Source organism: Emiliania huxleyi, assembly GCF_000372725.1.
Source record: "Emiliania huxleyi CCMP1516 unplaced genomic scaffold EMIHUscaffold_60, whole genome shotgun sequence".
NCBI lineage: Eukaryota > Haptophyta > Isochrysidales > Noelaerhabdaceae > Emiliania > Emiliania huxleyi.
The window spans coordinates 555,284-578,474 of NW_005197506.1; the positions used below are offsets into that span (position 1 = coordinate 555,284).

General features: G+C 67.0%; 9 protein-coding genes across 9 annotated transcripts in view; 5 read left to right on the plus strand and 4 right to left on the minus strand.

Moving 5' to 3' along the window:
* The first annotated feature begins 94 nt into the window (after positions 1–94).
* On the plus strand, positions 95–1,819 carry EMIHUDRAFT_464975 (hypothetical protein). The gene is made up of 3 exons (XM_005764289.1): positions 95–170; positions 252–1,133; positions 1,210–1,819. The coding sequence occupies exons 2-3, from the start codon at positions 257–259 to the stop codon at positions 1,767–1,769; spliced, it is 1,437 nt and encodes a 478-aa protein (XP_005764346.1). The 5' UTR covers positions 95–170; positions 252–256; the 3' UTR covers positions 1,770–1,819.
* Positions 1,820–5,065: 3,246 nt separating this feature from the next.
* EMIHUDRAFT_452346 (hypothetical protein) lies at positions 5,066–9,093 on the minus strand (the record flags this gene model as incomplete). The annotated part of the gene is made up of 12 exons (XM_005764290.1): positions 5,066–5,362; positions 5,630–5,777; positions 5,892–6,088; positions 6,305–6,477; positions 6,899–7,176; positions 7,251–7,325; positions 7,413–7,505; positions 8,084–8,260; positions 8,410–8,441; positions 8,562–8,653; positions 8,905–8,947; positions 9,024–9,093. 12 exons carry the CDS (start codon positions 9,091–9,093, stop codon positions 5,220–5,222), a joined length of 1,521 nt encoding a protein of 506 aa, XP_005764347.1. The 3' UTR covers positions 5,066–5,219.
* A 1,270-nt stretch (positions 9,094–10,363) lies between these two features.
* Positions 10,364–11,118, minus strand: EMIHUDRAFT_437533 (hypothetical protein). The gene is made up of 2 exons (XM_005764291.1): positions 11,040–11,118; positions 10,364–10,961 (listed from the first exon to the last, which is right to left on the minus strand). Exons 1-2 carry the CDS (start codon positions 11,108–11,110, stop codon positions 10,622–10,624), a joined length of 411 nt encoding a protein of 136 aa, XP_005764348.1. The 5' UTR covers positions 11,111–11,118; the 3' UTR covers positions 10,364–10,621.
* A 294-nt stretch (positions 11,119–11,412) lies between these two features.
* Positions 11,413–12,630, minus strand: EMIHUDRAFT_464977 (hypothetical protein; the record flags this gene model as incomplete). Its single annotated transcript, XM_005764292.1, has 2 exons — positions 12,572–12,630; positions 11,413–12,500 (listed from the first exon to the last, which is right to left on the minus strand). Coding segments are annotated over exons 1-2 (1,143 nt in total), but the record flags the coding sequence as incomplete, so codon positions are not given.
* Positions 12,631–13,598: 968 nt separating this feature from the next.
* Positions 13,599–14,351, minus strand: EMIHUDRAFT_437534 (hypothetical protein). The gene is made up of 3 exons (XM_005764293.1): positions 14,175–14,351; positions 13,972–14,088; positions 13,599–13,897 (listed from the first exon to the last, which is right to left on the minus strand). The coding sequence occupies exons 1-3, from the start codon at positions 14,292–14,294 to the stop codon at positions 13,817–13,819; spliced, it is 318 nt and encodes a 105-aa protein (XP_005764350.1). The 5' UTR covers positions 14,295–14,351; the 3' UTR covers positions 13,599–13,816.
* Positions 14,352–17,730: 3,379 nt separating this feature from the next.
* On the plus strand, positions 17,731–18,096 carry EMIHUDRAFT_56623 (hypothetical protein; the record flags this gene model as incomplete). Its single annotated transcript, XM_005764294.1, has 1 exon — positions 17,731–18,096. A coding segment is annotated over one exon (366 nt), but the record flags the coding sequence as incomplete, so codon positions are not given.
* Positions 18,097–18,483: 387 nt separating this feature from the next.
* EMIHUDRAFT_59486 (hypothetical protein) lies at positions 18,484–18,675 on the plus strand (the record flags this gene model as incomplete). The annotated part of the gene is made up of 1 exon (XM_005764295.1): positions 18,484–18,675. A coding segment is annotated over one exon (192 nt), but the record flags the coding sequence as incomplete, so codon positions are not given.
* Positions 18,676–18,825: 150 nt separating this feature from the next.
* EMIHUDRAFT_53289 (hypothetical protein) lies at positions 18,826–19,689 on the plus strand (the record flags this gene model as incomplete). Its single annotated transcript, XM_005764296.1, has 1 exon — positions 18,826–19,689. A coding segment is annotated over one exon (864 nt), but the record flags the coding sequence as incomplete, so codon positions are not given.
* A 2,508-nt stretch (positions 19,690–22,197) lies between these two features.
* The window catches only part of EMIHUDRAFT_464979 (structural maintenance of chromosomes protein 6), a gene marked incomplete at its 5' end in the record, with an annotated part of 4,597 nt that continues 3,603 nt past the window's right edge, over positions 22,198–23,191 (plus strand). Inside the window, 2 exons of the mRNA XM_005764297.1 lie at positions 22,198–22,665; positions 22,731–22,973. Of these exons, the coding sequence (XP_005764354.1) occupies positions 22,198–22,665; positions 22,731–22,973 (711 nt within the window). The remainder of the gene's footprint in view (positions 22,666–22,730; positions 22,974–23,191) is intronic.

Sequence of the window (23,191 nt, forward strand, 5' to 3'; positions counted from 1 at the left end):
CGATCCTCCATGGACTCTCACGCCGCACACCACAGCAAGGAATCTTCTTAGGGGGAGCGATCTAAGGACTAAGCCAACAGTGACGCACACGTCAGGCCTGCCCAACTTTCGGCCAGTCTGGCGGCTGTACTCGTGGCAGACGTCGCTGCTCGGCGCGGCGCTCACCGCCGGTGCGCGAGAGAAGCGAGGAGAGAGACTGTTTCGCCCAACCACCCCCGGGCCTGAGCCCCGCCCCGCCACCGCTCTCCAAGGCTCGATGTTCTTCCTCAACCCGCTCTTCGCCCTCCTCACCCTCGCCCTCGCCCTCGCCCTCGGCGTCTACATCTCCGCCACCGTCCCGTCCGGCCGATGGCCCTCCATCTCGCAAGCCGTCGCCTTCCTCACCGCGCGCTCCTGCCTGCTCACGCTCGACGCGCAGCCGGCGGACCCGAAGTACTGGCGGCCCAGCTTGCTGCTCCTCGTGCCCCCGTCGCAGGCGGCCGGACCGCAGCCCACGGCCGGCGGCGCGTCGCTCCTGCTCCGGCTCGCCCACCGCCTCAGCGGCTCCGGGCTCGTTGTCGGCGGGCGCACCCTCCCCCTCGCCGCAATCGGCGGAGGAGGAGGCGGAGGCGGAGGCGGAGGCCTCGAGACGCTCGGTGCGGCGAGCGCGGCCCTGCGCGCGCAGCTTGCCGCCGCGCGCCGCGCGTGCGGGCTGCGCGCCTTTGAGCAGATCAGCGTCTCGCCGACCGCCCGGCTGGGGGTGCTCAACTTGCTGCTGGGCGCCGGCGTCGGCGCGATGCGCGTCGATACGCTCGTCGCGCCGCTGCCCGCGGCGGCCGCGCGCGACGCGGCGCCGAGTGGCTCCGAGGGGGCGGGGGAGGAGCTGGCGGGGGAGGAGCTGGTGGGCGCTCTCGGAGACGCGCTGGAGCTGCGCAGGCACGTCTTGCTTCTGGGGGGAGGGGCGGCGGCGGGAGAGGAGCCGGTCGGCCGCGCCGCAGGGGGGTCGGTCGACGTGTGGCTCTTTGGCGCGCCGCCGGGGTACAGCGAGTGTGGAGAGGCGGTGGCGCCCCATGCTGGCGTCGCCGAGGCCGTGGCGCACCTCGACCTCTCCGCACAGTTCGGCGCCATCGCGGCCTCCGCCTCCGAGCAGCGCGGTGAGAGCGCTGGGCCCTCTCCCTCTCGGGCTGCTCTTGCGCCGCAACGGCTCAGCCTGGGGCGCTGCCCCCGTAGGCTCTCTCGCCGGCGCGCTCCGACGCGCCCTCTTCTCGTCGCGACCCGACCCGCCCGAAGCGCGCAGCGGCGCCGCCGACGCCGAGATGGGGCCGGCACCGCCCCCGACAGAGGCCAGGGAGGGCTGCGGCTCTTCGTCGCGGACGCCGCGCCTGCGAGTGCTGCAGCTCTGCCACAGGGGTGAGCTCAAGACGCCCGCCGCCGCCGCGCACGCCGCCGCCGTCCGCGCGTGGCTCAAGCGAGCGCGATTGCAGGCCGAGCTGGTGCAGGTCGAGGCGGAGCTCCCTGCGGCGGCGGCCGAGGTGGAGCCATCCTACCCGCCGCGATGGCCCTTTGCGGGACACGCCCTCGGCCCGGTCAACGCCGAGCTCCGGCGGCACTCTGCCGCCTCGTCGCTCGTGCTGCTGCCGCTGCCGCCGCCGCCGCCGCCGATCTCTCCCGGCGGCCACGCCGACGGGGCTCTGGGCTACCTCGAGGCGCTCCGCACGCTCGCGCGTGGGCTGCCGCCGACGGCATTCGCGCGCTCAAACGGCAGTTCGGTCATCACGACCGAAATCTGAACTCGAGTGACGTGTACATTTATTGGGACCTATAAACAATCACGAGGAAAGGGCTAGCCTTAGGCAGAATGGCAGATAGGGACTACTCAACCCGTGCCGCGCACCGGACACCTCGGACACCCGCTCACACACGTCGGCATTATAGTGGCAACCTCCATCACATGCTCCTGCTCGTACCAGAGTGCATCATCCAACCGGGCGCTCGAAGATCAGGACGATCTCATCGGCGTACGACCCGTCGTTGGTGACGAGGGCAGCCACCACCTGGTCGAAGGAGTTCTCCAGCCGCCTCTCCATGCACTTGCACACGTCGAACATCGACGGCTCTGGCCCGTTCCACTTGAGAGTGAAGCGAAGGATGTCGCCTACCCGCTCGCCGCCGTCGGTCTTGCCGTCCTTGGTGACCGCGACAACGCGCCCCTCTCCGCCGACAGCTCCAGTGGGAGCTCATTCCGCACAACGACAAGCTCGCTGTCGGTGGCCAGCAGCGGCTTAAAGTTCATATTCACGGTCCCATACTCAGAGATACCCTTCTTGGGAATCTCAAAGGAGCACGCAAAGTTCGCTCTTGTCGACTCCATCACGTTGGGGTCAGCAGCGCGAGTCTGGGGGAAGTCATCCATTGACGGAGAGCGTGCCCGGCGGAGCGGCTGTGCCGAGGGCAGCACAGACTGCGGCGGCAGCAAGCTGAGCGCGAGGAGGTTTATCGCTGCGGCCGCGAGCATATCTCGGGACGTGTGGTGTGGCTGCTGTGGTTGCTACCGTGTCCGTGTACTTTCCTTTCACGTAAATAAATAAATAAAACGGACACCTCTACTAAGGTCCCCGCCCTGCGGTCTTTGTGCAGGGTTCCTTTCACGTAAACGCACAACCCCGGGCCCGAAATCTTTCACAGCTGGCGAGTGGGGGCAAGAAAGAATTTCTCGGAAGAAAATGACCGTGTTATTCTCCGCTGCCCGCCTTGCTTCCTACCCGTCCAAATCGCTGTCCTCTCCGTCGCTGTTGTCCTCTCCGTCAGTGGAAGCAGGCGTGGGCGGCCGGCTCGCCCACGCCTCGATTTTCTTGGGCAGCAGCTGGTCTGACAGGTCCTCTCCGTGGCCTAGGCAGCCGTCCTCGTCCTTGCCCCACGTGAAGACAGCGCCATCGGCGGTGCAGGCGGTGTTGTGCATGTCTCCAGCCGACATAGCGACGATGCGCTGGCCAGCCAAGGCCTCGATCTTCTTCGGCAGCGGCTTGTCCTGCTCGTCGCCGTGGCCCAACCGGCCCCAGAGTCCACTGCCCCAACTCCAAACGGCGCCGTCGGCGGCGAGGGCGAAGCTGTAGCTATATCCAGCCGACACAGCGACGACGCGCTGCCCAGCAAAGGCCTCGATCTTCTTGGGCAGCAGCTGGCGCTGCTGGTCGCCGTGGCCCAGACGGCCAGTGCCTCCACCACCCCAGCTCCAGACGGCGCCGTCGGCCGTGATGGCGAGGCTATGGAAAAATCGAGCCGACACAGCGACGACGCGCCGGCCAGCCAAGGCCTCGACTTTCTTCGGCAGCAGCTGGTTCTGCTCATCGCCGTGGCCCAACCTGCCGAAGCCTCCACCGCCCCAGCTCCAGACGGCGCCGTCGGCGGTGAGGGCGAGGCCGTGCTCCCATCCAGCCGACACAGCGACGATGCGTTGGCAAGCAAAGGCCTCGACCTTCTTGGGCAGCAGCTGGCTCTGCTGGTCGCCGTGGCCCAGCCGGCCAGTGCCTCCACAGCCCCAGCTCCAGACGGCGCCATCGGCGGTGATGGCGAGGTTGTGGTGGGCCCCAGCCGACACGGCGACGACGCGCTGCCCAGCGAATGCCTCGACCTTCTTTGGCTGCTGCTGAGCCTGCTGGTCGCCATGGCCCAACATGCCCCAGTATCCACCGCCCCAGCTCCAGAGGGCGCCGTCGGCGGAGAGGGCGAGGCTGTGGTCAGTTCCAGCCGACACAGCAATGGCGCGCAGCGTCGAAGGGAGGCGGGTCGGCGTGTTGAGCCGCAGCACGCCCTCGCCGTGGCCGAGAAGGCCTGAACGCAACTCGTCGTCCTCCTCCTCGTCTCCTCGCCCTCCGCTGCCGTGCCGCACGACGAGAGCCGCCCCTCACCGTCGATGAAGAGGCTGTGGGATGAACCTGCCGCCGCCCTCGCCGGCGGGTTGGACTCGCGCAGCAGCGCCGAATAGCACAGCCACCGCACGGCGCAGCCCTCGCCCGCTGGCTGCGCCGGCAGCTCGTAATCGCGCTCTTGCGCCCACAAGCGGATGGCCTCCACCGCGAGCGAGGCGTGGAAGAGCAGCGAGACGGCCGCGGCGCGAGCGATGTCAAGGGGGCCGCCGAGGCGAGAGATGGCGCGCACGAGGAGCTCCGTGGGGAGGTCGAGGAGGCGGGCGGGCGGCGGCGCGTTTGGCGAGGGAGCGGCGGTGGAGGAGGCGGCGAGGCGGCGCGAGCGGCGGCGCGGCGCAGACATTGGCCGGGCGGTGTGAACACTGGGCCACAAATTGGGGGGGGGGGGGGGGGGTTCGGCGGCACCCTCGACCAAACCTTGCTCAAGGTTCTTGGGTGCAAAGAGCGCGGCCACAAGTCACAGGGCCCGCTTGTCCATGCGACCGGCAGAGGCTGGGTCAAAGAGCACAAGGGACAGTACTACGACGCGCTCCATGTCAAGAACGGAATCGTCAAAATTTGTCTCGTCGAAAGCCAGGGCGGCATCGCGCCGCCAACCAAGAGAACCATCTTCAACCTCGCCAAAGAGGTCGGCAGCCCGAGTGCCGTCGACCGCACCGACTACGGCACAGCCTCCGGCAGCGCCCGGGGCTTCGCCCAGCACCACTCGCAACAGCTCTCGCGCGCCGCCGTCTGTGGCGACGCGCAAAACATCAACAACGCTGCTCGCAACATGCGTGTCGCGCACTCATTCATGACCGGTCTCAATGTCCCACCCCCCTGCGCGCGGGCCTTCTAGGCCCGCGGGTAGTCTCCCCCCATTCCATGCCCCATTCCCAGGGCCTCCAGGGCTCGCATTCTTCTCATAACAAGGCTGTGAATCAACCTATCTGTGAAAAGGATGAAAAATCTGGACGGTTTCTCTTTTTCGGAGACGGTCTATGGGGCGGCGTCGGCGAGCGCGCCCCTCCGCCGGTTAGCGGTTTGTCGTCCAGCGAAGTCTGAATCCTTAACCCTCAGATTTTAGATTGGGACGCTGTGGGCCCTCTACTACTATGAAGATCCGCAGGGGCTGGAGCGAAAAAAAAGCCAAGAGACGGGTGGGAAAGCAAGCGAGAGTGCAACACATGGTACATGCCGGAATTAACACACATCTCCCTACACACGACACAGACTCAGAGCTCTCCATCTCTACCTGTGGCGGTTATACGTACAGTCCAGGACGTCAGTACTCACTCTGTCACGGAAACACGTGTCACAACTAGCGTTCCTGCGTCAGCTGCCTACTACTTCTGGGCCCTCGACCCCTGCGCCCGGCCAGTCGCAGCAGTCGCAGTCGGCAGTGCTGGGCTGTGCCGGTGCCTCAAGACCGAACGCGGCGGCATTGCGGACCAGGGCATCGGCGTCCGCCGACAGCGCTGCCGACATCCGCCGGCAGTCGTCCGCGAGAAAGGAGAGGGCTGCGCTGTCCGCCCCCGCCGCGCCGCCCGATGCGTCGTCGGGAGGGCCGCCCGCCGCGCCGCCCGCCGCGGGCGGCGAGTCGTGCAGCCGTGTCGTTGCGCGGGCGCCCATCCAGCTCAGCCTCGCGGCGCGCTGCTGTAGCTCGGCGGCGTGTTCGTCAAACTCGATCAGCGCGCGGCAGCGAGCGAGCAGCGCGGCGGCGAGAGAGGGGCCGAGGCCCGCACCGCCCGCCCCGTCCGCCCCGTCGTCAGAGCAGCTCGCTGCGCCCTCCTCGCCGGCGGCCCAAGCGGTGGCGGTGTCGGCGAGCCGCTGCGAGGGGTCTCGTAGCACCGCCAGCTCGGGCCACGTCTCGAGGAGGGCGGGGTCGGCAGCCTCGAGCTCGTCCCACACGACAGAGGCCCGCTGGAGGCGAGGCCGGCCCGCCGCCGCCAGCTCCGCGGCGAGCCAGCGGCGCGCGGGGGTCGAGAACCGCAGACCAAAGGGCACCGTTGGCGGCCCGTCTGCATCGCGTCCCTCGCCGCCGCCGCCGCCGTCCGGCTCGCGCAACGACGGCTCCGCGAGCAAGGCGTACAGCGCCAGCACCTCTGCGCGCGCGCGTGCGCGCCGCTCGAAAGAGTGCGGCGGAGAGACGTGCTCGGCGAGCGCGGCGGCAGACGCGTCGCGTGAGGCCGCCGCGGCGCAGACTGGGCACGGGGGCAGCGAGCCGAGCTCGCCGACGGTCGGCTGGCGCCGCTGCGAGGCGCCGCACGTGTCGGTGCGCCAGTGCAGCGCGGCCGCGGGGCCGCCGCTCCACACAAAGAGCGAATCGGCGGGCAGGTCGAGCGGCACGCCCAGAGGGAGGGACGGGGCGAGGGCGGCGCGGGGGAGGGCGCCGCTCGGGGGGCTGCCGCCGCCTGTACCACCGGGGGCGCCGTCGTGCGCGGCTGGCCACCCCTCGAGCAACGCCTCGATCCTCTCGGCGAAGCGCCGGTCGCCGCCGGCGAGGGTGAGCGAGAAGGTGCGCGTGTGAAGCAGCCGCCGCGCGCCGGGCGGGATCGACGCCAGCAGCGAGGCCAGCTCCGAGACAGCGCCGCTGAAGGCGGCGGCGTCGGCGAGCGGCACCTCGCCTGCCTCGCCGCCAACCTCGCCCAGCGCCCTCTCGGCCGCGGCGCCGCCCGCCTCCGCACCGCCCGCCTCCGCACCGCCCGCCTCCGCACCGCCCGCCTCCGCACCGCCCGCCGCGCGTGAGGCTGCGAGCGCCGCCTGGTACGGCCGCATCGCCTCGCGGCCGAGGAAGAGGAGCCAGTCCTCGGCGCAGGAGAGGCTCGCCTACGCTAAGGGAGGGCTCAGGGGAGGCCCCGGGGGAAGGCTCTGCTGGGCCTCCGGCGGCGGCGAGGGCGGCCTCGTAGGCGGCGCGGCCGTACGCGCGCACCGCCTCGTCTGGGTCCTGCAGCAGAGGGGGAGGGGGGGGGAAGCTCGGCGGTCGAAGGCCTCTGCGCTGAGGGCGTGAGCACCGCCTCGGCGCCTTGCATCCGGCGGGCAGCGACGCGACGCGTGTGGTTGCGCCGCGCGCGTCGAGCCTCTGCAGCGTGCCTCGCTGGGCGAGGCGGCGGACGGCGGCGCGGCCGGCCTCGTCGGCGTCGAGCGAGAGGAGCACGACGCGCGAGGGGGAGAGGCGGGCGGCCATCTCGAGCTGCGCCTCGGAGATGGCCGTGCCGAGGCACGCGACCACGTTCTCGACGCCCGCCGCGTGCAGCGCTATCGCGTCCATGTACCCTTCGACGAGCACGACCTGCTCACAGCTCTTCTGCGTCTCAGCCCGCAGCCCCTCCGCTTGTGGCGCATCTCCTCCGACCAGAGCACGACCGCGTCGGCGCGCCGCGCGGCGGACCGCGCGACGGGCAGCGCGTACAGCAGCTCCGACTTCTTGAACACGTCCGACTCGCGCGAGTTGAGGTACTTTGCTGCCACCCTCCCGCCGCCGCCGCCGCCGCCGCCCTCTCCCTCCGCCTCCTCCTCCCCCTCCACGAGTCGGGCGCCGAAGCCGACCACGTCGCCGGAGGAGGAGGAGATGGGGATGACGAGGCGGCCGGCGAACCGGTCGAAGAGCGAGCCGTCCGCCTCCCGCCGCACCGAGATGCCTGCCGAGGAGGGGGGGGGGGGGGGGGGGAGGGTGCGGGCGCGGGCTCGTGCGTGCGGCTGTATCTCGGCTATACCTCGCCCATCTCTCGGCCATCTCTCGGCTGTCTCATGCCTGCTGCGAGCAGCTCCTCCTCGGTGAAGCCGCGCGCACGCAGCGCCGCCGTGGCGCTGTCGGAGGGGCGGGAGGGCGCATACCCGAGGCGGAAGAGGGAGCACGTCTTGGCTCGGATCCCTCTCCGCCGCAGCATCGCGGCGCACTGCGCGGCGGACCGATCCCGCAGCGACACCTCGTACACCTCGGCTGCCGCGTCCAGCGCCTCGAGCAGCCGCTCCGCACCCGCGCCGCCAGCCTCACCGGCCGGCGCAGGCGCGCTCGCTGCGCCGGCCGCGCCGCCGCCTCTCCCGGCGACGGCGCCCGCCTCGCTCGGCCGGCGCCAGGCCGGCGCGGGCCCGGAGCCGGCCGGCGCTGGCGAGCGCTCGACGCCGTACTGCGCCGCGACCGCGGCGAGCGCCTCGCGGAACTCCATCCCTTCGGAGAGCATGAGGAAGCGAAAGACGTCTCCGCCCTCCTGGCAGCTGAAGCACTTCCAGTAGCCGGTCCGGTCGTCGATGCTCAGCGACGGCGTGCGCTCTTCGCCTCCCTTGTGGAACGGGCACCGCGCCTTGAAGGTCGGGCCGCTGGGGATGAGCTCGAGGCCCGTCGAGGCAATCACCTCGGAGAGCACCGCCGCCTCCTTGACCCGAGCAATGTAGTCGTCGGGCCGGCGGCGGAGCGGACCGCCTCCGCCGCCGCCGCCGCCACTGCTCTGGGAGCGATCGTAGGCGCCAGAGCCGCCGCCGTAGGCGCCCGCAGAGCGGACCTGGAGGAGCGGTGATGCAGCACAGCGACCCAGGCCCGCTCCGCGACGGCCCAGGCTGGAGGCGAGGCGCACGCGAGGACCCGACGACGCGCGTGAGCAGGCAGCGAGCATGATTAGCAAAGAGCACGCCACCCCCATCCGCCCTGGCGAGAGCCACGCCAGCTATTCACAGCACAAGCCCTCGCCGGGGGCTCGAGCATGCGCAGCGAAAAGCGGATCCCCCCTGTGAAAAAGTGAGGCGTGGTCTCTACTCGCCAGCCCATCCGCCTGAGCAAGCCAAGCGCGAAAGAGAAAGTATTACCGGGTATGCGGCCGTACTCGAGTAGTTTCACTCGGATTCACTCCTATGCACCTTCGGTGAGGGTAGATTGGCGCGTAAAAGGAGAGTCACGGAATCGCGCGCGCCTCCACCAGGAAGGGCTACGCAGTATCCCTGACATCCCCTGGGATCCTGCCACTGAAGGCGGACGGAGGGTTGGGACTCAAACGGCTTGGGTTGCTACAGGTACGGAGGGGACCTCAACGTCCTGTAGCCGCCCGCGGCGCCGTAAGGGATCGCACCTCGGACCAGATAGAGAGAACCACACCCCAAAGCCAGAGAGTAGGCAGGATAGGGTGGGTGGGGAGAAGAAAGAACTGGTGAAGCCGAAGGGCTGGCGCAGTAGGAAGGAGAGCCTGGCGCGGCCAAGGACGAGGAGCGGCGTCATGGCCAGGTGAGCAGGAGAGAGCAGCGGAAGCCGCGCTCATCAGAGCAGCGAGCGGGCGGGAGCGCCCGACACGCACGGAAGTTCAAACTTCCGTAAAAGATGAAGTAAAAGATGTCCACGGAGAGTCCGTGAAGGACGCAGAGGCAGAAGAAGAGGTAGGAGAGGAGAGGATCTCCGTGAGTCTCCTGCGGGAAAGTAGTGGCCTATCACGAGTTAGGGCCCCTACCCCAATCGTTATCGGCGAAAATTCAGAAAACCCCAGCGCCCTGTTTGTGTCTTGTGAGCCTGTTTGTGTCTGTGTGTCGCTCGTGCGTGTCGTCATCATCTGTCTAGCGTCCACCCATACCGCGTTGGTGTCCAGTTCGAGCCTGGCTGTTCTTCACCTTTCTACCTACCTACCTAGCGCCCCCCTCGCCCGCCTCATGATGAGCCAACGCCGCATCGCCGGGGGCTTAATAGAAAAAGAATTTCGCACATGGCACGCCTGCGGGTTAAACGGCTTAAACCGGGCCCGGGCCCATTTAAGGCTGCCTGGGCCGCCGATTCCTTAAACGGTCTTAAACGCTTAAACGGTGCGGGAGAGCTCCCGAGGTCGATGGTCCGGGAGGCTCCCGGTAGACGCCGGAGGCCGGGAAGCTGGCTACAGTCAGCTAGCACGCGTCTGCTATGCGAGTATGGCTCCTGCCAGTGCACCAGACTTACAGATGTGTCTTCAGAGGCGGGCTTGTGCGCCTAATAACGGCAGTATTGGAGAAAACGGCGCGGAACCCAGCGACGCGTGCCGGTGAGGCCGATTTTCTTAAACGGTCTTTTCTCGTGTATTCGGTTTTGCCTCCTGACTCTTAGCACTCACAACACTCTTAGCCGTGCGGGCCGCGGACCTCTCCTGCAAGAACGCAGCGGTCTTGGAGCTTCCCCCTCCCGTTCTTGCCGCATCCCATCCGTGGCGACGCGCTGTGGCATCGAGCCGTACTCGGCCGCGCCGCCGCGTCGAGGCGTGCTGGACCGAGACTAAGCAGCGACGCCGAAGCGTTTCAGACGCTGTGCTGCCTCATGACGGCCACCAAGTTGCACAGCGCGATCCGCAACCCCGATCCGCGGGTGCTGCTCGACAGGCTTTCAGAGCCTCCCACTGCCCCGGCGCCCACACCTCGATTCATCTCCATGGCGCCAGCCGCCACGCCCGCACGCGCCAGGCCGAAACAGCGCCGTCGGCGGTAATGGCGAGGCTGTGGCCTGCACTCGTTGCGGTGTGCTGTGTTGGGTGTTCTTGGAGTGTCCCTCTACCTACCTTAACCCTCGAAACTCCATACACACCCTCCCATCACCGAGCACACCACCGGCCCACTCGCATGCTCCGTGTCCTCTGTCGAAAAGCCCCCCCCTGTGCCCCGCGACGCGCGAGGCTCCACACGTCGCAAAAAGCGCCTCGCGCTCGGGGGAGCCCGTGTCCACGCGTGTCCGTCGCCTCGAGCCCTTCGACTCGCTTTCGTGCGCGATCGCGCGACTCTCAACGGCGGGGGCCGACTCAGAGCATCGCCGTGTATAGCTCCTCAAAGGTGAAGCCGGAGGTGGGGCTCGTCGGGTGGGCGGCAGCGGAGTCCTCGCCGCCCTCGCTCACGCGGCATGCCTGCTCCGGCTCCGCATCTGCCGCGGGCGCGGCGCGTCGGTCGGCCGGGGCGCCCGTAAAGAAGTCTGGCAGGTCTGCGTCGGGCTCCGTCTCCTCCATGCGAATCGGCGACGTCGCCTGGTCTCGTGAAGGGCCGGCCTCTGGGGGCACCGACATCGGACTCGCACCCACTTGAGGAATCGTCAGCGGGCTCGGCTCCACGCCGGCGAGTAGAGCGGCCGCCCGCATCACGTTTGGGCTAAACGCGTGGCAGGGGTGACAAGGCGTGAGGTGCGCTAGGGCCGGGGGGCGCCACGCGTCGGGGGCGCTGCCGCACCTGTCCGAGAGGGGAAGCTCGCGCCCGCCGATGGCGCGGCGCGCAGTCTTGGCTGGCGGCAGCGAGCGCATGATCGGCTCTTCTTGGACGAGACGAGTGAGGAGGAGCAGGTCTTCCGCCTACAGCTCGACGGGCGCTGGCTAATCCATCTCCGCGCGGCGCACGCGAAGGTTGCACACCGCGCCTCATCGTGCGCCGCTCCAAACCTCCCGGTCGGGCGATTGGGCAGAGGGACGGAGGTCGCCTATAAAGGGAGGTGCTTGGAAGCTGGTGCTCGCTGCGTGGAGTCTGCGGGCGCCTCGACACGATGCGTGGCCAGTGATTGCAGCGGGGAGAAGCCATCGTCATCGTGGAACGGATCCCCGCTCTGGACTTGGAAGAGGAACTGGTCGAGGGCAGTCGTGCCGAAGCTTCCGGCAGCGCTCAATCCGGCGAGACCGCCAAAGCTCGCTGGGCTTTCAAAGCTCGCGCCGGCAATGCCGTAGTCGATCGCTGAGCCACCCGCTCCGCCACCGAAGCTCGCTCCAGTACCGCCAAAGCTGGCCCCACTGCCAAAGTGCGCCGCCAGATCCGCGTCCTCACAGGAGGCAGCAACTGTCAATGCAGGCGAAGTCGACGGGCCAAGCTGGTGCAGACTCGCGAAGCTCGGGACGGTTGGGGCACCAGGCTCCGCCTGCTGGCCCGCCACGAGAGGGATGGCGTGCACGACCTGTGGGGCCGGCCGTGCCTCGCCCTGATCGCTGTAGCTGAGCACGAGCTGCGGCGCCTGCGGTCCGGTGGTTCGCATGCCGGAGCCGATGCTGCGCCACGGCGAAGGGGTGGACGGCACCCAAGGGTCCGTGACGATGCCGATGGCGTCCGGCGGACAGGAGAGGCAGTGCCACGCGTCGTCCCCGAGGTAGTGGAGCAGCAGCCGCTCCGAGCAAGCGCCGTCGAAGGGCGGGTCGCTGGCCGTCCAGAGATCGCTCAGCTGCAGCCACATCTCGTGCCGCACCAGGAGCTCCTGAGGCTGCGCCGCCGCCATCCGTTGGCGTGCGTTCCGGTTCTTGGCGGCCGCCTGCGCCTTGTACGCCTCCTTCTCGGCGCTCGGCATCGCCCGCCACATGCGGCCGACGATGGTCTTGTGGTCGAGCGCGGACGCCTGCGGATACTGCTGCTTCACCTCGTCGTTGACAGACCTCTGAAATTCGACAAAGGGGCGGATCTGCGGGCGCGCCGCCTCGGACTTGGTGCGCCGCGCACAGTAGTTGCGCACGAGCTCCGTCACGCCGTCGTGCAGCACCCGGCTCGAGGCGTTGGCGGCAGAGGACGGCACCCAGTCGAGGCCGTCGAGAAGGCGAGGCCGGCGCGCCTCGTGTCGTCGGCTCTCGAGGAACAGGTAGCCGAACTGCGGATCGCGCACCGCACCCGGCTGCAGGACGCGGAAGCCGCACTGCTCGGGGTTGCGCAGCAGGTTGGCGTCTGCGGCCGGCGGGGCTTGCGTAAAAGCGCCAGCGGCGTCGCGGGTCAGATGGGAGAGGGCGCGCGCGCACATGCTTCGTCGGAGAGCTGGTAGGGGATGACAGTGTAGGCTTTGGCAGCATCCATTTTTCTGATAGAGCTCTCTTTTTGGCCTTCGCCCGCAGCTCTCTCTGATTGTCCTCGAGTCGCCGTTCTCAAGGCGGCGGTACGTCTTCGGTCCCCGCGGGAGAAGCCCCGCGCATAGGACAAAACAACGTCTGTCCCACACACGCACAGACGCGCACATACATCATGCTCGGGCACCCCCCACAGTGTTAGTCGTGGGTGTGAGCACACAAGTACTACTCGACGGTAGCAGAGTGCACACCTGCCTTGGCGGTTGAGGGTCGTAAGAATCAAAGCCTCTTGGTGCCAAACGTGCTCAAGCGCGCCGAAGAGAGACGATCTACGCTGAGGGAGTTAGCGAAAGTCGCACGGGCAGAGGGGAGACCGAGGCCTCCGGCAGTCCGCACCGGCCACCGCCTCGCGAAAGGGAAGCAACGATCAACTCCAGCTTGGACTCTTGGGAGAGAGAGAGATGTTTTTGACTTGGGTGCCCACAGCGTGTTGTTCCCTGTTGCGTGCCAGCAGCAGCACTGTGCCCAGTCAGTATTGTGCGAAGAAGTTTTGTTGTTCTTGTAATATTCTACATGTTGTACGGAGGGGAAAGGCTTCGCCGGCCCATATTGCATATAAAGCCGTTCGGCCGTACGAAGTGGATTTCGAGAGGAGACCCACCCGCCGCGGCGCGCTCCTCCCGCAGCCGACAGCTCTCTGTCTCACGTCTCTCTCGCGAGGGAGCAAGAGAAGAAAGCGCTGCCGAGTGGGCCGTGCCCCGCCGCAGTGGCACGCCGCGCCACCGCCAGCTCCAGCCCGCCAGGGAGGCTGCCGCAGAGCGGCAGAGGGGCGCGCGATAGAACGAGAGAGGGGGAGAGCGCAGAGGCCAGAGCGCGGTGGGCGCGTGGGCGCGCGCCGGAACTCGCGAGGCAGACTCGAGGCTACGCCGACGGATCCCGCAGCCGCCAGCCGCGGAGAGCTGATTGGGCGGCTTCTTCTTTTACTTCGGCGGGGGGCACTCAGAGTATAGGGGCTTGGGCCTGTACAACTCGAAGAGTCAGAGTGTCGGCGCGATCGGGGCAGGTCCGCACCCACTCAAAGAGCGCCCAATCCGTCACACAACTGTGTCGAATCGCGGAGAGAGCGCGCGCCCCACACAACGACGCGTGGGCTTCCCCCGCCCAGCGGGGTGCGCGCCGTGTTCTCGCCGCCTCCCAGCTCTAGCTGACCTCGTCCGCCTCAAACTCCTCCTCCTCCTCCGTGTCCTCCTGCAGCTCGTCATCCATCTCCTCCTCCTCGTCCTGCGCGCGGGCGGGCGGGCGTGGGCGGTCGGAGGCCTGTGTGTCGGGCGGCGCCGGGGCTGGCGAGCCCCCACCTCGTCGGGCACTTCGGCGTCCACGGCAGGGTCGTCGTCGGCCGGCGCGATGTTGCTGGCGCGCCCCTCGCGGCCCAGCACGGGAAGGTCGGCGTTAAAGGATTTGATCGCATTGAGCTGCGCGCGCGATGTGCGGGACGGGAGGAGTGAGCGCGTGCCGCGGACGAGGCGGGGGTCGAGCGGTCTGTGCAGCGGTGAGAGGCCTGCGCGTCGAGCGCCGCCTCCCAAAGCGCGATCTGCGCCTCCGCGGCGGAGAGGTTGCGCCAGCTGGCCTCCGCGCCGCAAGGGTGCAGCCGCGGCTGTGCGGAGAGGCTAGACAGCATGCACGAGGACGTGCGGCAGCAGCTGCGTACGCGGAGTTCACCGCGCGCGGCGCTGCGCGGTTTGTAAAGGCCGAGGAAGAAATCTCGTTGCCGAGGAAAAGAATGTATGTTGTTTATTTGACATGTATGTTCTTTATATGACAGTTTTAATACGTTAGCGCGCTGTTTCTAACACAGGCACGAGATGACTGCTCTATTTATTTATTTATTAACACAGGTACACCACGGGAGCCGCCTAACCGACTCCTGCGAGGACGGCGAGGCACTTAGCTCCGTGCACTCGACCGCCCTCGCCGCAGGCAAGCTCATTCACAATCTGCTCTGCGATGGCCGTGTGAAGAACGACTGAGATACGCTGCTTCTGCAGCCCCAGCCAGCTCTTGGTGGTCCATGTCACCTCATCGAGGTACTGGGCCCGCGTCAGCTTGTTCTGCAGCACGTTCGCCGCCTTCCAGCGGGATCTCGCCGACCCCCTTCCCGAACCCACCGAACGACTCGAACAACAGCAGCTGCACGTCGACGTCCTTGTCCTCCCTGGCGTAGCGATACTCGCCGCCATAGGACGGTATGCGGCGATCGCCGCCCACCACCCTGCCCCCCCTGGTATGCCAGCGCCCGGTCCCTTGCCCTCTCTCGCCCTTGCTCTTCCTCTCCCCCTCCATGCCCTCGCCCCCGTACGCCGTACCCCTCACACTCCCCTCCCCCCCCCTCCCCCTCCCCCTCACCTCCCTCTCCCTCCTCGCAGTAGGGCCCATGCCCCACGACCATGTTCAGGTAGAACGCCTCGGTGTTGCCGAAAGCGACAAAAGCGCCCTTCCGACCGTGCTCCCCGCTGCTGGTGAGGGGGCAGACGACCTTGACATCGCCGGAATAGCGCTTGCCGCCCGTGCCAATGTTGCACGCGTCCACGTCGGCTTGCTTGTTGTAACTATGACCGAGGTGGTTCGTCGGCTCCATTCGCACAGCTGTGCCCCACGCGGCGCGGGCGAGGATGAGGCGCTGAAGAGTGCACTTGTGTTTGATGTTGTGGCCCTGCTGCGGAACGTTGACAGCAGCGTCGCCGAACTCGTCGTGGTACTTCTTGTTTCGAGTCTTCTTGCCCACCGACACGGCCTGGCAAGCCACGTCGAGGGGGAGACCCAGGCGGCGCTGCACCGAGATCCGCATCGCCCAGGTCTCCATTCGCATGTCATCCCGCATGGGGATGGCGTTGAGGAAGGCGCCGGCGCCATCCTGGCTCACCGCCACGAAGCGGACCGCCTCCCGCCAGGCCGCGTGCCTCGCCCGCTCCCTGCCCTCGGCACGCGCCTTGCCCCTCTTGCCACGAGGAGCAGACCGCGATCCCGCGGAGCCCTCCTCGGCGAGCTCCACGGCGAGGTCGCGCCAGTTCCTGTTGTGGACCACCGTCGTGAAGCGCCGCTGCGCTTGGTGCAGGAACTCGTTCTTGGACGTGAACTCGGCGAGGGTCAGCAGCTCCTTGGCCGGGACGAGAGTATGCGGCCGGAAGCGCGAGAGGGCCACCCTCGTAGCCGGCTCCGGTGGCCGCGCGGAGGCGCGCAGCTTCTCGCCCTCGTCGGGCTCGTCCCACGGCTCCACCTCGACGTCCGGGGGCCTGCCCGTCGTACCGCCAACCAGGTCAAAGTACTCCGCCTTCGTCTTGGCGTCCCACTCCCCCCACGTCGCCGTGATCTTGCCGTGCTCCTCCTTGAGCTTGGCGTGCGCCGCTCGCAGCTCGTCGAAGTCGGAGCCCTGCGCCTCGTTCACGTCGAGGTCTCGGAAAAAGGGGCATGCAGCTGGCGCATGGGCCCGGCGACGAGCGCCCACGTGCCAATCCACGCCGGCTCGCGGAAAATAAATTTAGGCGAAAGAATTTTTCCCGCTGAAAAGAATTTTCGAAATTGAAGAGGACCGGGCGGCTCACACATAATGACACTCATAAAGCTCTCACCCCCGAGTTGCTTGCGTATGTCCTGTGCCATCCTGCCATCTCTCACCGGGCGCGCGTCGGCCCGTCAAGCGAACTGAGGAGCACCTAACAAGTCTCTCTCATCTACCGTCCCGGCCCAAGCTTGTAGTACTTCTCGTCGATCGTCGTTTGCGATGGGGGCGGGTTGCCCGCCAGCGTCTGCCAGTAGACGTCCTGCATCAGCAAGTGGTCGCCCTCCATGCAGAAGTCCGCCTAATTTGCTGCGTGATCACTCTGCTACGCTGAAGCCTGAGCTTGCAGCGATGCTCGATGTGCGTGTGCTGGTGCGTACAACGTACGCCCTTGAGGGTGATCGGTTGGAGATTCTCTTGGTTCCTCGGCGCGTTGAGGAGCTGCGTGCTCTGGGCCGCGCACTCGCCGCCAACCAAGACGGCGTGCTGCCGAATGTGGACGCTGTACTGCGTGCCAAACTCTGATGATGCCATCTCGGGGTGGGTACGGGCAGCACAGATTGTCTTTGCCATCTCTCCCAACTCGGCATCGTGTGAGCGCGTCTTTGCGCTCCTTAATTAAGACGATGTTCGTTCGGGGATCTGCAGGTGAGTACGCTCGCAGATTACATTCAGGCAGCACTCATGTTGCGCTACAACGACCGCAAGATCGGCTGAGCGGAGTGAGCTCGAGGGGACCGAATCGGATATAGTTTTGTGTGATGAGTAAGTGTGACCCACATGATGTATGTCGAGGCTGCATGTGGTGAAGAGTGTTGCGCCGTGAGAGACTTTCACAGCAGCGATAACACGATTGACGTTCTCATAATTGAACAATGTACGTAAGAGCTACATACAAAAAAAAACAAGATATCTCACAATTGATTACGTAATTGATCGAGCGTGACTCCCTTATTCGACGACACTACAGGGCCCTGGTCCTTTATCCTTGTCGGCGACACGACCGGCCCTGGGCAACATGCCGCGAGATGCGTCTGCCGCTGGGCTCCGCCTCGCCGCCAGCGCCGCTCGTTCCGGCCTGCTCGGTGCGCTGCTTCACGAATGGGTGCTCCTTCCCTACTGCCAACGCTTCGTTGAGTTCGCCAGCGCCGCTCGCTCCGGCCTGCTCGGTGCGCTGCTTCACGAGTGGGTGCTCCTGCCCTACTGCCAACACTTCGTTGAGTTGCGCGATGTGCAGCAAGTCTGGCAGAGCGGGAAGGAGATGTGTGGCGAGTGGTGGATCAGTGTCGAGGTCGGCTTCCTCATCGCCATTGCTCACAGCGTCCTCTACTTTGGCGTGGCTGGGCTGTTCTTCCACGTGATCTGCGATATGATCGGCTGCTCGCGGCACGAGCGGAGCGCAGGCGCCGACGCGGCCCACCCCTCAGTTTGGAAGGTCGTCTCCGCATGGTGCTGGAGCAGCTACATTGTCCAGCCGCTCGAACTCCTCTTCATTGTCCCACTCATGCTGCTCGCCGGGATGAAAGCGCAGCTCGACGCCACCACTGGTTTCTGGTGGGTGGCGTGGCAGGTGGCGTGGCAGATGGTCTTGCACGACGCGATCTTTTACCACTGCCATCGCCTACTGCACACACGGGCGTTCTACCGCTGGCACAAGGATCACCACTCTGTCGTTGGCAGCTACGCCCTCGCCGCAGAGTACGCCAGCGACGCCGAGAGCTTCCTCGGTCACAACCTCCCTGTCTTTGTACCCGCGATGCTGCTGAGCCTTCTTGGCGATTGCGTCTCCTTTGCCGCCTTCCTCTCGTGGATCAGCGTGCGCCTGATACACTCCTACGCCATCCACTCGGGGTACGAGCTGCCGTGGCTGGTGGGCGCCCTGATGATGCAGAGCTCCGGCGCCGACGCACACCACGAGAATCATCATACGAAAAACAACGGCAACTTTGGCGACTCCCCGCTCTGGGACATTCTGATGGGCACTTGCAACCCGGGGTGGGCGAGTGCGGCGGGCGTGGGCATCGACGCGTGCCGCGCGGCACCATCCGTGTGCCACGCGCGCCTCCGCAGCCGCTGCTCCTCGGCCAAGCGGCTCTGGGGGCGGGTGCGCATGACACTCCGCAAGGAGTTCAAGGTTTCGGGCGACCGCTACCAGCGGTTCCGCGCGATGTCTGTCGAGTGCCTCTTGGCAGAAGCACCGTCCGCTGCCGCCCTCCCCTCGCCCCCCGACCTCTCCTCGCCAGTCTCCGCGGAGTCGCCCGTCTCGGTGATTGATGGCCTCAGTGGCCGAACAGGACGGCGCGTCGCCTTTGCTGAGAAGCCCATCCTCATCGAGGCCGACAGCCGGCCCAACGCACCCGACGGCTCCGCGCGCGGCAAGCCTGCCAGCACACCCGACAGCTCCGCGCGCGGCAAGCCTGCCAGCACACCCGACAGCTCCGCGCGCGGCAAGCCTGCCAGCACACCCGACGGCTCCGCGCGCGACAAGCCTACCAGCGCGGCTTGGCGGGGCGGGGCGCTGGCAGCCGTGGTGGCGGCGCTGCTCGTGGCGGGAGCCTTCCGGTCCACCCTCCCCCACGGGCAGTCCGCCTATCCCATCCGGCGACTCTTCCCAGAGGAGGCGGAGGCGTGCGCGAGCCGCGGCTTCGTCGCGATCGTCGGCGCCGGCCCCGCCGGCCTCGCCACCGCTGCGCGGCTGCAGCAGGCAAGGGTCCCCTTTGTGGTCTTCGAGCGTGAGGTGACGGCAGGGCACTCGTGGCGCACACGCTACCCGCGTCTGCATCTTCACACCGTCGGCGCCTCCTCTCAACTGCCCGGCTGGCCTTTCCCCGACCACTTTCCGGAGTACGTCTCTGCGTCCGACCTCGCCGCCTACTACGACGGCTATGCCCGCACCGTCCTCGCGCCGCACGTGCGCTACAACGCGACCGTCACCTCCGCCAAGCCGGCGGCCGACGGTAAAGGCTGGTCGCTCCGCGTGTCGATCCGCACCGCCGACGGGGCCGTGCAGTGGCGGCGGTACGAGGCGGCCGCGCTGGTAGTGGCGACGGGACAGGAGGGAGCGCCCGTCATCCCCCCAATCGAGGGGCGGGAGAGCTTCGAAGGCGAGTCGATGCACTCGGCGGCCTGGCGAGGTGGCGCGAAGTACGCGGGCAAGAAGGCGCTGGTGGTCGGGTTTGGCAATTCGGGAGCGGAGGTTGCGCTGGACTTGTGGGAGCAGGGCGCGGCCGGCGTCACGGTGACGGCGCGCTCGCCGATCCATGTCCTCCCACGCTGGCTCTTTTCGCTCTACCCTCACGGCATGCGCTCCCTCCTCTACTTTGAGCGCTTCCTTGCGCCCATCTGGCTGAGCGACGCCGTCGGCGGCCTGCTCCAGCGGCTGCTCTACTCGGACCTGCCCTCCGCCGGGCTCCAGCTTAGCCGCGCCGGAGTCAAGAGCGAGCTGCTGCGGCACCACAGGGCGCCACTGCTCGACATTGGCACCATCGAGCTCGTGCGGCGCGGCGAGATCAGCGTCGAGGGTCGACGGCTCGCTCGGCTCACCCGCCGCGGTGCGCTCCTCTGTGAGACCACGACGCCGGCCGACGGCGCCGAGGGCACGGCCGAGGTCTGCGAAGAGGCGCCGTACGACCTCGTCGTTTTTGCGACGGGCTACTCCAAGGCGAGCGCCGCCGCGCCGCACGCGCGCTTCCTGCCGGCTGACCTGCTGCCACGGCTCGCCTCCGCGTGGGGGCAGATCGAGAGCGGGCGCGAGGTGGCGCCGGCGCTGTGGTTTGCTGGCTTCTCCGACATCGTCGGCCGGCTCGCAGAGATCAACTGGGAGGCGGCGGCGATCGCCAAGGCCATCGCCAAGGACCACGTCGAGCCGCAGCCGGCGGCAGCTCCGGCGCGGAGCTACGCGAGCCTGCACCGCGCCGCGTGGACGCCCGCCGTGTGCGACGAACCGGCGCGTGAGGGCGAGCGGGTCGAGGCGGGGGAGAGGGGAGGCTCCTAGTCCGACCCGGGCTGCCGCCCCGTTGGCTGATTTGTTGTTTGTGTGCGCGTCTAGTGTCTCCGAAATCGCGGAAAGAGTGCATTGTTTTCACTTGAGGGCATTTTAGTAGATTCGATTGAAACGTGCTGTGCGACCTGGGATCGTAAAATTCTTCGGGTGGCACTTGGAGGAGCACTTTAGCCCTAGTCTGGCCGGTTTCTTTGTCAGATCGTGATCGACACGAAATAGAACGAGATAGAATGAGATAGAACGAGATCGCCAGATAGCGCCAGATAGCGCCAGATAGCGCGCCAGATAGCGCCAGAGATAGCGCCAGATAGCGCCAGATATAGCCCCCCCCCCCCCCCCCGCCGCTGCGGCGGGCGCCCTCTCTTCCCGCGCGCACGCCGGTTGATCGGCTAGTGGAGCGGCGTCTGAACGCGAGATACGACTACTCGGAGTACTGTACGTCTCTTCGTTTTGTCGAGATGCGCGCGCAGCGCGAAGAAGAAAAGAAAAAACGGGACGTGAATAGGCGAGATCGCCGCGAGATCGCACGAGATAGCGCGTCAATCTGACGAAAAGAAACCGGCATAACCAGGGATTGGAGAGTGCAGTCATCAACCTCGCATCCAGGGCCGGGGAGCTAGGAAGCGCACCCAGTCGGCCGGATGATCGGTCGGCATCGGGCTGCGGCCTGCGGGCTAGATAGAGAGCCCTTACCCTCACTACGGCAATATTCTCGCGTAGCGAAATTCTTTTCATGTGTTAGTGCCAGTGCGCGCCAGTCCCGTGCCCAGTGTTGTGCGAGGGAGTTTTCTTGTAAAATTCTTTTCATAAATAAATAAATAAAACGGACACACCAAACAAGGGGTGGGAGAAGGACAGGGTCCCCACCTGCACGAGCAGGATCTTGTAAGGACGATCAGGGACACAGGGGAACGGGAGCGGGGAGCGCATCGCGACACGGAGGGGGGCTGGGCAGGGTTCACCCACACGACAGGGTCCCAGGGATTCCTCTCTCGTATAGGACGGGTTGCACCCGGCGGCACGGGGGCAGGCGCGGGCCTCCTACTGCGTACTGGTTGCGCTCTCCTAGTTCTCCCCTGCTCCTGACAAGGGACAGCGACAGGCTCGCAGCACGGTGGACTCCCTATTCCACTGGCGATCTCTCTCGACTAGCGACCTTCCTCCGGCTTCTCACCAGCAGTCTCTCACTACCACGGGCACACTGACAGAGGCGGCCAAAAGGCTCACGTGGGTGGCAGGGCGGTGATAGGAGTCTCCCACTCTGTGGGCTTCGCTAGAGGTGCGGCCCCTGCGCGTGTCCTCGTGGTTTGAAGGGGAAGGGGAAGGGGCTGTGTGTCTGTCTCTCTCTCTCTCTCTCTCTCTCTCTCTCTCTCTCTCTCTCTCTGTGTGTGTGTGTGTGTGTGTGTGTGTGTGTGTGTGTGTGTGTCTGTCTGCGGGCGCTGTGCGAGCCGCCCTGAACGACCACAATGTTGAGCGCGCTCGAGCACCGAAGCACCGCGAGCGCCGGCGAGCACCACCGCCCCGCGCCTTGGCGTGGGTCGGTAGTACACGATGCGGCGCCAATTTCAGAAAGAAAGAAAGAAAACGGACAGCCCAAGGGAGGGATGGGAGGACGGCACGCCGCCACCACACAGGGATTTTAAGGAGAGAGGTGTGGTGCGCTAGCCGTCGCCCACCCTTGGGCGTCCGCCTCTTCCTATCTCTCTTCGCAGCCTCTCGCCGATTCCTCGCTGCGACCTTCATGCCACCTCGCGGTCGCCCCCTTCTCGTCGTTCTTTACCTTCTCTCTTCTTCTTCTGTCGCGTCGCTCTCCTCTGCTTCGTTCTGCGGCGCCGCCGCCTCCTGCCGGTCCCTTGCTCTCGCGGCTTCTTGCGCCTTTCGGCGCAGCTCCGCCCTCCTCGCTGCATATCCTGGCCCCTCGAGTCTATCGAGCTCTCCTCGAGCAAGCGCCAATTTCAGTTGCGCGCGCATCGTAAAATTCTTTTCAGAGAAGCCCAACAACCGCTCGCGGTGGCCGCTTCGATGCCGGCCGCCAGGACGAGCGCAGGCCGGCCGGGCCAGCCGATCCAGGCGGAGAACGGCGTTTTGCGCTCAATCACGCTCACGAATTTCAAAGCCCATTCGCACTTCCACCTCGACTTCAATCCGCACGTCAACTTCATCGTCGGAAGCAATGGCACCGGCAAGAGCGCCATCCTCGCGGGCGTGATCCAGGCGCTGGGAGGGAACCCAAACAAGCACTCTGGCACGGCGGGCGGCGCCCGGGCGGCGCAGGGCCTGATTCAGGACGGCAAGGACTACGCGAGCGTCGTGCTCGTGCTGTACAACGGGTCGGACGACCCGTGGGAGACGCAGCGCGCGTCGACCCAGACCCAGGCGCGCCTCGAGGAGGAGCGCAACGTGACGGTGACGAGCGAGCTCACCCGCCTTGCCGGCAACAAGACCAGCTCGCGCTACAAGATCAACGGCGTGGCCGCCACCCGCAAGCAGGTGTGCACCCCCGCCCCTTTGCCCGCCGCCGCCCTCGCCGCCAGCCCTCTCCGCGCCCGGGACAGGTCGCGGCGCTCGCCGAGCACTTCAACCTGCAAGTCGAGAACCCGTGCGCCGTCCTGACCCAAGCCGTCCACGCAAACTTCCTGCGCGAGACGTCGGGCGGGAAGCGGCGGTACGACTTCTTCCTGGCGGCGTGCAACGCGGACATAGTGCGCGAGCGGCTGCTCGCGGCGAGGGACGAGTACAAGGGCATCGCCACCTCGCTCGAGAAGCACGAGGAGCGTGGCGCGCCGCTCGCCGACCGGGTCGCCTCGACCTCAAAGCTCGTGGCAGAGGCGCGGCGCCGCCCTCCCAGCCCCTCCCCACCCCCGTTGCTCCGACCTTCCTCCTCCGATCCTTCCTCCTTCGGTCCTTCCTCGTCCGCGGCGGAGCCCTCGCGCCGCCTCCGCCGCACCCCTCCACCCTCCACCCTCCACCCAGTGATCCACCACCCCACCCCCCCACCCCACCCCCACCCCGCGGG